Source organism: Quercus robur, chromosome 7 (assembly GCF_932294415.1).
Source record: "Quercus robur chromosome 7, dhQueRobu3.1, whole genome shotgun sequence".
In the NCBI taxonomy this organism is placed as follows: Eukaryota; Viridiplantae; Streptophyta; class Magnoliopsida; order Fagales; family Fagaceae; genus Quercus; species Quercus robur.
Window position 1 is genome coordinate 49,390,245 of NC_065540.1, and position 12,984 is coordinate 49,403,228.

Sequence of the window (12,984 nt, forward strand, 5' to 3'; positions counted from 1 at the left end):
AAAAAAAATTTAAGAGGATAAGATGTATTTTATTTTAGGAACAAAATTATGAGTCATTCTTCCGTTTGGAAGCCTTGGATAGTTGCCAAAGTGAATTAATACTAGAGTTGGCCTTAAGTGTAAAAGGTAACTTAAGAGAGATGAAAACCACACAGAATCAAATAAATATCACGTCTCATATTTAATATAAAAAAATGGAGAATTAAAATGAAGGATTATTACAAAAAGTAATTAGTTTATTGAATCTGGCTTGTGTTGCTAAGGCCTCAATTGAGTTTGAAGCAAGGGAGAGAAAATCATTGAACTTATAAACCAAATCCTTTTCTACACATTGACTATAATGCCTTCCTTCCTTTAATACACCCTTGGCCCTATATTCTAATCATGTTTAGAAGATCCAACATTGTACTGAAATATCATTAATGTATTATCTTTCAAATAAAAATGTGACTCTCTTTAATTTAATCTGCATTGAATTTTCTCATAAAATAGAAGGCAGGTTTGAAAAATTACTAACATTATGTTTATCAATTTCTAAAAAAGTAGATCGTATTATGAATCATGCCAAAATGAAATAAAAGATCAAATGGAAAGAATTAACACCTTTTAATGTTTTCAAACGAAGACTTCTAGCTTTGAAAATAAATAAGTAAATGTGTATTAAAAAGAAAATATTAGCTTATCAAATAAAATAAAGGACATCTTATAAGTAGGACTTAGTTAGCTCAACTAGTCAAGTCTCTTATCATCGAATAAACTCTTTTTAGTGTCCTTACTTTATAATAAAAAATTGTTGGGGCATTTTAATATTATATAACTAAAATTGATTTGTATTACAACATAAATGTAAAGATGTGAGAGTTAATATAAAAAATTAGGTAGTGAAAATGTTTAATCCCACATGGAAAATGAGAGAGATTATTTTATTCATTTTAATTGTGGTGATTAATGAGCTAATATGTATTAATTTAGATATTGGGCTAGATACATGCGCAATAGAGAGGTGAAGAGAGGAGGTGTCCAAATAGTGTTGTGTAATTTTTTTCTTACAAGTTATCGTGCCACAAATCTATTCCCCGCTTTTTTTGTGTATGATACAGCGGTTAGGACTTGAATTTATAAATAATACATAAATGGAATAAATTACAAAAAAATTTCTCTAGCGGAGAATGATTAATATAATAATAGATTACAAAATGTACATTCTGATCGAATTCGTTTGCAATACCCTCTTCAACTAAAACGTACCCATAGATGTCAAGCTCAACTTGGCCTTCCAACAATTGGCAATTCGGTGAATGACCAATACCTTAAAATAACCCCTTTGCCTCAAACACAGATTTTGAAGTAAAATTCCAGACGTCTGGCCTTTTGTATTGCTAACAATATCCATGGTCTCTATATTGAAGTGCACGGTGATATTTGGTTTGTTGTACACTCTGAAACATTCAAGAATTAGTGTCAAGGAAGAGGATCATTGCAAGTCCCACAAGACAATTGTAGGTTTAAACAAATGGCATAAATGAGATTTAACATTCTTTGAAGTGGCTTTCAGTAGAGAATTTAAATGATAGAAATGATTGCATGGCAATTGAGGTAAAACTATGAACGTTATATGGTGAGCATCACAATAAAGATTGTGTAAGAAATGCTGTTATAAGCAAGACTACCTTCCTGCAAGTAAAATAATGCACTACCGTCTGCTACATGCCATATTAAAGTTAGAAAGGACCAAAATCAATCATGTCAACAACAGAGAAATTTAAGGGTGATATACTATAATCTAATTGGTGTTATTTGATGCCCCAACCGCATAGGTATCAATAAGCCACAATACCCCTCTTTTTTTAATCCTTGTAGCCAATAGCACAATTATCGAAGGGTACACTTAAATCCTAAAAGTATCAAATTTGATATATATATATATATATATATATATCAAATTTGATCTCCCCTCTTTTTTTCTTTGCTAATTCTCTCTTATTCAAGGAAAAGCTTTAGAACATAGTGGATTGAAATTACTAGAGAAAGGGATTCTCGAAAGACATGCAAGACCCAGTTCATCAAGACCAAAATATAAAGAGAAAGCATGTCACATTCTACAAAATCCAAATAAAACAAGACCATCCCAAATTTTTATTATGAATTAAGTGTTTAACATTATATGAATTTATTTATAAATTTATACAATTCAATTTCAAGTATAAATAAATATATTTCAAGACAATTATACATATAAAAATATAATATTATACATAATTAAATCGAGCTTTTATGTTCACAAATAAATTATTATGTTTGAATTTGACTCATTTAATAATTGAGTCTAAACTTAGGCCTGAGCTTGACTCGTTTGCTAAACAAACGAACATAAATAAACTTTTTCACAAGTCAAGCTCAAATTTTTCATAAATAACTTAGTTTATATACAACACAACCATGAAGCTCTAGATTAATCAAAACAATTTCAAACATATAGGGCACAAAATCAAAATAAATACAAATATAGAAGATGTCGTTGGGCATTGGAAGGTAGCAAATTGTAATGATACATAACATTTGGGAATCACTTAAAAAATTTAAAACTTTAGGTGATAAAATCAAAACTAATCCAAATTTTAGGATATTTTTATTATTATTTTAATTCAAACACGACCCAATTAAATCCATGGACAACCCCCATTTTCACTTTTTTTTTTCCCCTAGTTTTTTTAAAAAATGCTAGCTTTAAACCCTTAAACCTCCAACAGACTATCAATTTGCAATGACCAAATGTAGAGAATTGTAAGCTGAACTGAACAAATGTGATCGATATTCCCCCAATGTGGCCAAGCTCCGCATTCCATTCTCCTTAGCCAGCCACCACCTCCAACCCCAACGCTTGACAGCACTCTAAGGAACATCCTAACACGACTCAATTCAATCTTTATGGGTTGAATTGAGTTAATTTTTAGAATTATCATGAGTGGATGTTTCTCAAGCTAAAGAAGTTGTATTGATTTTTTTGTTTAGATTAATTTGCAAATTACACCCTAAAGTTTGGGATAATTTTGATTTTGTTCATAAAATTTCAAAATTCGAGTTACTCCCTTAACACTAGGTATTGTTTGGATTTGTTCACTTCTGCCAATGTGCTATGCCTACTTGTGTCCGTTAAGCACTAGATTAATCAAAAGAATTTCAAACATATAGGGTGCAAAATCAAAATAAATACAAATATAGAGGGTGTAGTTGGGATGCCAAATTTGGCCGGCACTTAACAAAAATTAAGCATGGTGTGAGCAAATCATAACATTTGGGGATCATATCAAAATTTTGAAACTTTAAGGGATATAATTTGGAATTTAATCTTTTATTTTTTTAATTAAAACCCAAGCCAATTAGATCTATGCCATGGACAGCCCCATTTTCATTTCTATTTCCCAGTTTTTACTTTTAGAAAAAATGCTAGCTTTAAACCCTTAACCCTCCAATGTAGCTTAGATCAGGTCTCCATGTGACCTGTGAATATCTTGCTTTATTTTATGTCATTTCTGAATTTCTAACTCTTTACGTTTTCCCTTTCAAGATCTTGTCAAAGAATTCCAATGTGCTTTGTATTTAACTCTCGAGAATTCACTGGTAATGTAGAATACAAGAGTGACTACAGAGAAGCAATATGAAGCACTACAAAAGGCATTTAAGATACCTCATAAGGACTCAGAAGCTCGTTTAATGGTATCAAAAAAGCTTCTTACTTTATTTAGGGCAGGTAACCTTGGTCCATTCATCCTTGATGATACCCCTGATGCTAATGCTGTGTCTTGAGCTGTTAGTCACTTCTTCTTTTTTGGTTTAACATTATGGTTGTATATGCTAGTCTTTTCTTCTTCCTCCTTTTTTCCCTTCCTTTCTTGTGCTGATGTCTCACATTTACTCAATTTGTATTACAAAGCTCAAGTTGTATTTCAAAGTTAACAAATGCTTACATTGAAGTATTTGAAAAATGACACTCATTGTTCCCAAACCTAAGAACAAACTGCCTGTAATCATTGGCATGTCATTTTTCTCTAAACTTAATTTTAATATATCATTTGTAATTTTGGTTTAAGTTAGAAAAAGCTTTTGACAGAAATGAAAATTTATAATTCCAAATACAAATGTCACTTCCTTCAATGTGAATTATACCCCATATTTTCGAATTAAATAAGCATGTTAATATATATGATGCTTATTGCTAATGAAGAAGAAGAATAAAACATGAATATTAGAACAGATGCTTGCACACACCAATCCATGGATCTCTCAACTTTATACGCAAGAATGTACTCAAGGGAGTATACACAACACTTCTTTATTTATTTACATCTCTTCCTTTGAATTACAATGACGTATATGTTTATTTATTTACATCATTTAGTTCAAATTACAATAACAGAAATATTTATTTATTTACATGACTTAAAAGGAAATTAAATAATAGAAGTATTTATTTATTTACATCTTGTAATCCAAATTGCAATGAATAAATGCTTACGAATTATGGAAGGAACTTGTGACTTTGAATTGAGCAATGTTCAAATTCTATTGTATGTGACTTATGTCGAACTCCTGAAATGAAATTTGTAATTATATAGTATATAAGAAACTTACAATGAGAATAATACTAGTATAAAAATGATTATACAAAAGAAAAACAAATAAATAAAATTTTAGTATATTCATTCAAGATTATATGCCTTATTGCCCAAACATTGAAACACAATGTTCCATAAACAAGATTTAATTTGTCCATGAATTACTCCTAAATAGATCAATGTTTCTTTTTCTCTTTTTCTCTTTTCCATTTATTTTTATATTTTTGTGAGGAAAGGGTGGGGGGAAAAATTTTAAATACCACTTAAGTTTTTGAATTTTATTTTCAATTTTCATTCAAAAAGATATTTTTTTGTTTCAATTTACTTTAAAACTATTTGGACAAAAAGGGCTACACATAACCATTAACCAACATTCAGGATTAGTATCAACTATCAGTAGTCAGTGTTAAGCGTAAATAAACTAAAAACTTAAAAACCATAATAAATACTAATTAAATAACACAAAGAAGAAGAATAAAAAGACAGATATGCCCTTACATCATCTTTCTTTCTTCTTCTTCTAGAAGTACTCGCTGACACCATCTTCTTTTCTATTGTGAACCTGGTCCCTTCGAGATAAATCACTAAATCAGCGGTACAAAGAACAAAAAGATATATGGAAAAGAATAAGAGGGAATGGGCAGAGTAGCAGTGTGATGGGCAAGTATGTAGTAAGTTAGGCAACGTTTCAAAGTTTTAAGAAAAATAGCATCTCGAGTTTTAGAAACTCGAGATCCATATTAAAACCCGAGTCCCAAAGACTCGCTTTACTAGTGTTTGGTTGAACGATTTGGACTGAAAATGCCACATAGATCTCGAGTCTTTAAGACTCAAGTTCCATGCAAAAAAAAATTCCCCTATAGTGGCGTTTTTAAGTCCTATAGTGACGTTTTAAAGCCTTACAGCGGCGTTTTCCTGCAAAAAAAATTTTATAAGTGTGATCATACCAGGTTCTGGGGGCCCTATAGCGGCATTTTTATGCAATTTATAGAAATCGAGTCTTTAAAACTCGATTTTCACGTGGATTTTTTTCCGCTTCAGACCCATCCGCTTACAAATCGAGACTTAAAAACTCGAGTTTTATCTTGGAACTCGAGTTTTAGACACTCGAGATGCTAGTTTTCAATATTGTTTTGAAACGTGACAACTAACTAAATTTTTTAATATTTATTGTTATTTAGAAAAAAAATTCAAAAGAATAAACCACGTTAAGAATAGAACAATACTTTACTAACACAAGAAAGAACAAGAAGATAGATCTACCCTTACCTCTTCTTCTGATGATGACCATGAACTTCAACTATCCTCGTCGAGTTCAATCTTTGGTACATGAGCAATCTTGTGCGAATCTTCTTCTCTGCATTTTCTACTCAAATCAGGACAATCTGTGATCTCCAATTGTCTTAGTGCAGTGAGAGCTTCCATCCCCTCCGGGAGAGATGACAACTTAGGGCATTCGACAATCCGAAGTGTGTGAAGTGATTTTAGACGTGGTAGCCACTCCGGCAAAGCCTTCAAATTTTCACATTCTCCAATCAAAAGCTGTTGTAAAGTGTTTGCAGATCCTTGGAGCCATTGGGGCAAAACCTCCAACTTAGGTAAACCTTCAATCATCAAATTCTGGAGGCTCAACTTGAGATCTTGATTGTCTTCTCCCTCCATCTCCATCAAACTAAGCTCTATACAATCCCCAATTCCCAGGGTCTCTAGGGCAGTTAGGTGTTTGATACTGAGTGATAAAGAAGTCAAACTTGGACAACCTCCAACAACCAATGTTCGAAGATTGGTGAGGCGCCCCTCCATCCCTTCAAACAAACATTTTAGATTCTCACATCCAACTATCAACAAAAATCGAAGAGAATCCAAGCAACCCACTGCCTTCTCCGACAAGCAGGTATGCTTTGTTGTAACAACCAAAAACCTGAGGCTGATTATGTCCCTTATACCTTTGGGCAACCATTCAAGATTGCTGCAACCACCAAGCAGTAAAGTTTGCAAACTGTGTAGCTTGCAAATGGAATCTGGAAGTTGCTTGATTCTGCGATTCTCTGATAGGTCGAGATATCTCAAATGTTTCAAACTTCCAATAGAATTTGGCAACACCTCAAAGGATGAATTTTCCAGATCAAGCACCCGCAAGTACTTAAATCTTGAGATACATGTTTCAAGTATGGACATGTGTTGCTCTGTTTTGAAAATAATAGTCTGAACTTTGCTCAACCTCTCTAATTGTGTTGTAACTTCTTGCCCATTCTCCGAAATTGACAAATGACAAACTCCTGCAGAAACGGAGGACTTCTTGGTCACTACCAAACACTCACCTTTGGCAATTGCGAGTGCAAGATCATGGACAAGATCGTGCATTTTAAAGGTATAAAATAACACAGTGTCTTGATATACATCTTGAAACAAAGATCTTGACATTAACTCCTTGATATACAAGTTACCAATATCTTCCAAATCTTGATTTTCATTGTCAGGTGATTGAAGAAGTCCATGTGCCATCCAAAATTGAACCAAAAGAAGACTTTTGAATTCATAATCCTTTGGGAAAAGAGAGCAGTAGGCAAAGCATTGCTTCAAGTGAAATGGCAATTGATTGTAACTCAACCTCAATGCAGGTAAGATGTCACCCTCATTCTGTTTTAAATGCCATATCTCATTATCTCTAATAGATTTCCACTCCCTTTCATCAACTTTTGAATAAAGTAGGCTGGCTAAAGTCCTCACTGCCAATGGAACCCCTTTACATTTTTTAACAATGTCATTCCCAATTTCTAAGAGGTTTGGATACTGTTTTTCTTCTCCTTCCTTAAACGCCAATTTCACAAACAAAGACATACACTCCTCATTGGATAGACCATCTAAATGGTATGTGGGAACAGTACCCATAATTGTAGCAACCGAGTTATTTCGTGTTGTTACTATGATTTTACTTCCATTGTAACCATCACGTAACAAATCTTCCAATTCCATCCATTTATTACGATCCTCATTCCAAACGTCATCCAAGACAAGTAGAAATTTGTTATCTTTTAAAAGTTCTCTTAAGAGAATTTGCAACTGATCTATGCTCAAATTCTCATTAATTGAACCAACATGAGATTTAATAATTTCTATTATCAAACTTCTAACATCAAAGTCCTCAGACACACACACCCATTTTCTCAATTGAAAATGTCTAGCTACCCGTTCATCATTATACACCAACTTGGTAAGTGTGGTCTTCCCCAAATCTCCAATCCCAACTATGGGAATTACACTGACATTTCTGCCAGCATCTTGTTCCATTAAAAGATGTATTATCTTTTCTCTATCATCATCCCTACCGATGACATCAGAAGAATGAACAAAGGAGTGGGTCATGTCCCGCCCATGCATTGTAATCTTCCTATCTTCAAATGCTTGAGCAAGGTTGAATTTATCCTTATCAGCTGCAATATTATCTACCCTCCCCCTAATATCCTTGATTTTATGTGCCATTTCAAAACGAAATACAAGTGGATTAGGACAAGAAAAGAAATAACGCACCTTTTTGCTAGTGCTCCAATATCTCTTCATCACTTCCTTCTGGAGGACTCGGTACTGAAATTCATCCAGCACATTCTCCGCATCATTAAGGACATCTTTGAGCTTCCCTAACCAAGTCCTTAGCCTTTGGTCACTTGCTTGCTTCTCCTCAGCATCACAGAGTACAGCTTTAACGGCTAAGACTATGTCCTCAAGCTTTTTCAGATCACTTCGGACACCCCATGCTGAGCTGATTTCTTGGAAAGTACGGGATCCAAGCTGCTCTAGGACCTTCCCTGCGACACTGTAGGCAATTTCAGCCATGTTGTTGTGTTCGTGGTGGTGGAATGGTAAGGAAGGAGATAGTGAAGTAAATCAATGCCTTTTAAATCTTAGCAGTTGTTTTTATCACAGAGAAATTCCAAGAGGGCAGATATAATTGCAACTAAGTGAAGGCAAAATTGTACGTAGGTGGATTTATTGCACCAAGGATCATGACTTGGAACATGATTCTTTCTTAGGCCATTGGCAAAGCATGGAATATGAATGACTTAATCCTGGAGACTAAGTATATCCTTTTATTTTATTGGGGTAAGATCTCTTTTCTTTAGATGCAAGTAAACAGTTCAATACCTACTCTAGTTGACAATAGATAAACTGTGTTCATGAAGTGTAATTTAGATAGTTTAGTGGAATCTCATTATTTGTCTGATAGCAAAAGGAGGGGCTGGAAGCCGTGACATACTATACAAAGAATGATTCCTTTCTTACCAATATTGGCACTGAAATTTCATATAATCTTGGTTAATTACATGGAATTTTAAAATGAAATATGAACTATTCTATAAGAGTTGATTGTTAAATGAAAGTGTAAATGGAAATCCAGGAATGGCTGGTGCAGGGGGCATTCTTTGAGTCGATAAAGGATGTTGGCTAATGAGATTATCTCTTAATTTGGGTATCACTAATAGTATAGTTGCAGAACTCTGGATTACAATTGACTTGGAATCGAGATTACAACAGAATCCAATTAGTCCCTCACTTTGTAAAATGAGTGTCATTTTATCAAAATCTATCAGCAAATGATGCAATTTAAACTATATATATATATATATATATATATAAGCAATTTTATTGAAAATATTCTTGAGATGCATCATTTAATAAATTTTGTTGTTTAATGACTATTATATATATATATATATATATATATATATATAAAGAATAATGCTAAAACAGCTTAATTTGCTGAAAAAAATCTGGATTGGAGGATTGGATTGACTCATTTTGACAAAGTGAGGTACTAAATTGACAAAAATTAAATTTTGAGGACTAATTGGCAATTGAAGTAAAAGTCAAGAGACTAACTTGAGTTTTATCATTTTTTTAATATTAAAATCAGTAATTCAATTTTAGATATATTTTTAAAAACTATGGTAGTTATTAACTTATTATTTATTTTTAAGACTTTAAATAAACATAAAATATACCTAGAAATGAAGATATATATATATATATATATATTGTATCAATCATGTCCTAATTTTTCAAAAATTATGTTGTTGTTGTATCCTGTCCTGTCCTATCTTGTCTGTGTCCGTGTTAGTGTCAATCAGTGTCCTTGTACATGCTTCTTAGATAGTAACTTGGACTCTCTGGTTTATTAAAATATGTTGTTATGATGGTCTCTTATCATGGTTCATGTACCAAAAGCTTCTTGAGCTTGTGGAGTTCAAGCTAGAGGAAGTGATTTCGAGGGAACCTACTCTACTTGTTTTGGTGCTTGGCATTCCTAATGTTGGAAAGTCAGCTTTAATTAATTCAATCCATCAAATTGCGTCTTCTTGCTTTCTGTTAGAGATATATATTAGACATATTAGCCCAATGTAATAGGCCCAAGCCCATTCCTGCTTGTACTAGTAGTCTAGGGTTTAGTCGCCTATATATACTCATGTTAGGGTTCATTGTAACACAGGTTATTGTACTACACTCTCATACAATAAAGATGTAGCCCTTAAGGGATTCCTCCGTGGATGTAGGCCGTAAGGCTGAACCACGTAACCCTCGTGTTCTCAGTGTTCCTCCTCTATGCTTCCTCTTCCGCATCTACTTTAGCATACACAACATGATATAACACATCTCTATGCTAATATTTAACACTTTCTTTTCTGGTAGTTATTACTATGTTTTTGCTACATAATGGTTGGATGAAACTGTGGTGAAGGTTAGTAAATTATTGACCAATAACGACTTCGGTTTTCTTTCATAGTGCAGGAGAACATGATAACAATAACAATATAATAAGAAGAATAACAATAACAATAATAATAAGTGTGTTTCATGGTTGTTAGCATTCAACAATCAAGACTCAAAATCTGAGATTGGACCCTGATATTGATATTGTTGGTAGGACGATCTTGTAGATTTGGACCATTTGGTTGTGAATTGTTTTGTTACCATTATCACTTAACATTTTGTTGATGTTCTTGCTTTTATGAGCAGTAGACTGATTGCTAGGAAGTTATGGACTTATTTTGAATTGTGTTATATTGTTTGACCACAGATAAAGTACGGGGAATTACTATGACTTGGATTATATATATATATTTTTTTTGATAGATAATAAGAGTTTTATTGATGAAAAGGAACAATATGTTTACAATCTTGGATCATATTTTTGGCTTAATGGATTGAATTTCCCCCTAGCTTTCTTGCTAATTTATATTTCTATGTTTTGCTTTTGATATATATATATATATATATATATATTTTTAAAGCTAGCAAGTGTCTGTAGGTTTATGTGAATTGGGGAATATAACTATCAGGGTTAGGTCTCTGTTTTAATGATCAAAAGTTTGTAATAACTAAATCAGTTGTAGAAGCCTTTTTTACATAGGTGGACTTATTGCACCAAGGATCATGACTTGGCACATGATGCTTTCTTAGGCCATTAGAAAAGCATGGAATAGAAATGACTTAATCCTGGAGACAAAGTATATCCTTTAATTTTATTGGGGTAAGATCTTTTTTCTTTAGGTGCAAGTAAATTAACAGTTCAACTCATGCTCTAGTTGACAATAGATAAACTGTATTTATGAACTGTAATTTAGATAGTTTAGTGGAATCTCATTATTTGTTTGATAGCAAAAGGAGGGGCTGGAAGCCGTGACATACCATACAAAGAATGATTCCTTTCTTACCAATATTGGCACCGAAATTTCATAAGCTCTTGGTTACTTGCATGGAATTTTAAAAATGAAATATGAACTATTCTTTAAGAGTTAATTTTATAATGAAAATGTAAATGTAAAGAGATTCCTTGAGTTGATAAAGGATGTTGGCTAAAGAGATTCTCTCTTGATTTGGGTATTACCATAATAGTATAGTTTCAAACTCTGGATTACAATTGGCTTGGAATCGAGATTACAACAAGATCCAATTAGAATCGGATTCCCTGTTAGCAGTTCAATTGACTATATCAGAGAACTATTCATATACTCCATTGCTAGCAAATTTAATCAATGATTGGAGGTACGGGTAATCTCAGTTGAGCATGTGTTTCGAGAGGCAAATAGATGTGGAGACAGACTAGCTAACCAAATGCAGAGGAAAATACTTTAGGGCAAATATCCCACCTGTTTTTGTTTTACTTCTTTCTTTTGCAACCATATAAGGATGATGCACATGCATACCCCTAACGTTTTGTATATATATTTGTTGGTTCATGGTTGTAACTTATTTTGGTACATAATACTTCGTTTGTATTTTGCTAAGTTAATATAGTCCACTTCGTTTGCATGCCAAAATAAAAAATGTCCACTATGTGGACCATGTTGTATGTCAAACACCAAAAAGCCTTGCAAAGAAATGAAAACCACACAAAGTCAAATAAATAGGAGGGGATTCCTACTGTCAATTAAAATGAACGACTATTGTAATAGCAATTGAATTAATTAATTGAATCTGGCTTGTGTTGCTATGGCCTCAATTGAATCTGAAAGCAAGGGAGAGAAGATCATCAAACTACTGAAATATCATAATAGCATTGACTACAATGCCTCCCTCCCTTTAATACTCCCTTGGTCCTATATTTACTGAAATATCAATGTTTAGAAGATCCAACATTGTACTGAAATATCACAATATCATTAATATATCATCTTTCAAATAAAAATACGTCACTCTCTTTAATTTAATTTGTTATTGAAATTTCTAATACATAAAAGAAAAACAACTTCAAAAAAATTATGTTTATTGATTTCTAAAAATAGATCATATTATGAAACACGCCAAAATAAAATAGAAAAACAAATGGAAAGAATAAACACCTCTTGGAGTTTCCAATGAAAATTTTTTAAGTTCAAAAATAGGTAAAATCTCTTCTCATCAAATAAACCATATTCGGTGTTTTAGCCTGGTGATAAAGAGTAATTATCATATTACAGACGCCAGAAGTTAAAATCTTATCAATTTCTTTTTCCTTTCTCTTCTTTTTCCTAGCTATTCTAGCTTATTTCTCTCCTTCCAATAAAGGATATCTTATTGATTTCTTGGTCTTTTTCTTCTTCTTTTGGGCTAGTAATGTAATGTCACTAGTGTAGTGAAAAATGAGCAACAAATATAATTACAAAGAAATTTCTCTGGCAAGAGTAATTAATCACCAATCTTGTACTCTAATGCAATTGACAGTGCGTTGCAGACCTCACAAACAAAAAATTGCATCATACTTCACTGGTGTAAGACCATATTTTTATAGAGAAAGCTGAGGGACACAATAAAATCTATCAACATTTTAAAAAAACTGTTATTTTGGGCACTAGTGAGTCCTGGTATAATCTTTTTTTTTTTTTTTTTTTTC

The 12,984-nt window shown here is 32.7% G+C and overlaps 1 protein-coding gene across 1 annotated transcript in view; it reads right to left on the reverse strand.

The window, feature by feature from the left end:
• Positions 1 to 8,450, reverse strand: part of LOC126693759 (putative disease resistance protein RGA1) — a 32,283-nt gene extending 23,833 nt beyond the window's left edge. The window contains exon 1 of the mRNA XM_050389884.1: positions 5,886 to 8,450. Within this exon, the coding sequence (XP_050245841.1) occupies positions 5,913 to 8,450 (2,538 nt within the window). The 3' untranslated portion in view covers positions 5,886 to 5,912. The remainder of the gene's footprint in view (positions 1 to 5,885) is intronic.
• Positions 8,451 to 12,984: the final 4,534 nt, after the last annotated feature.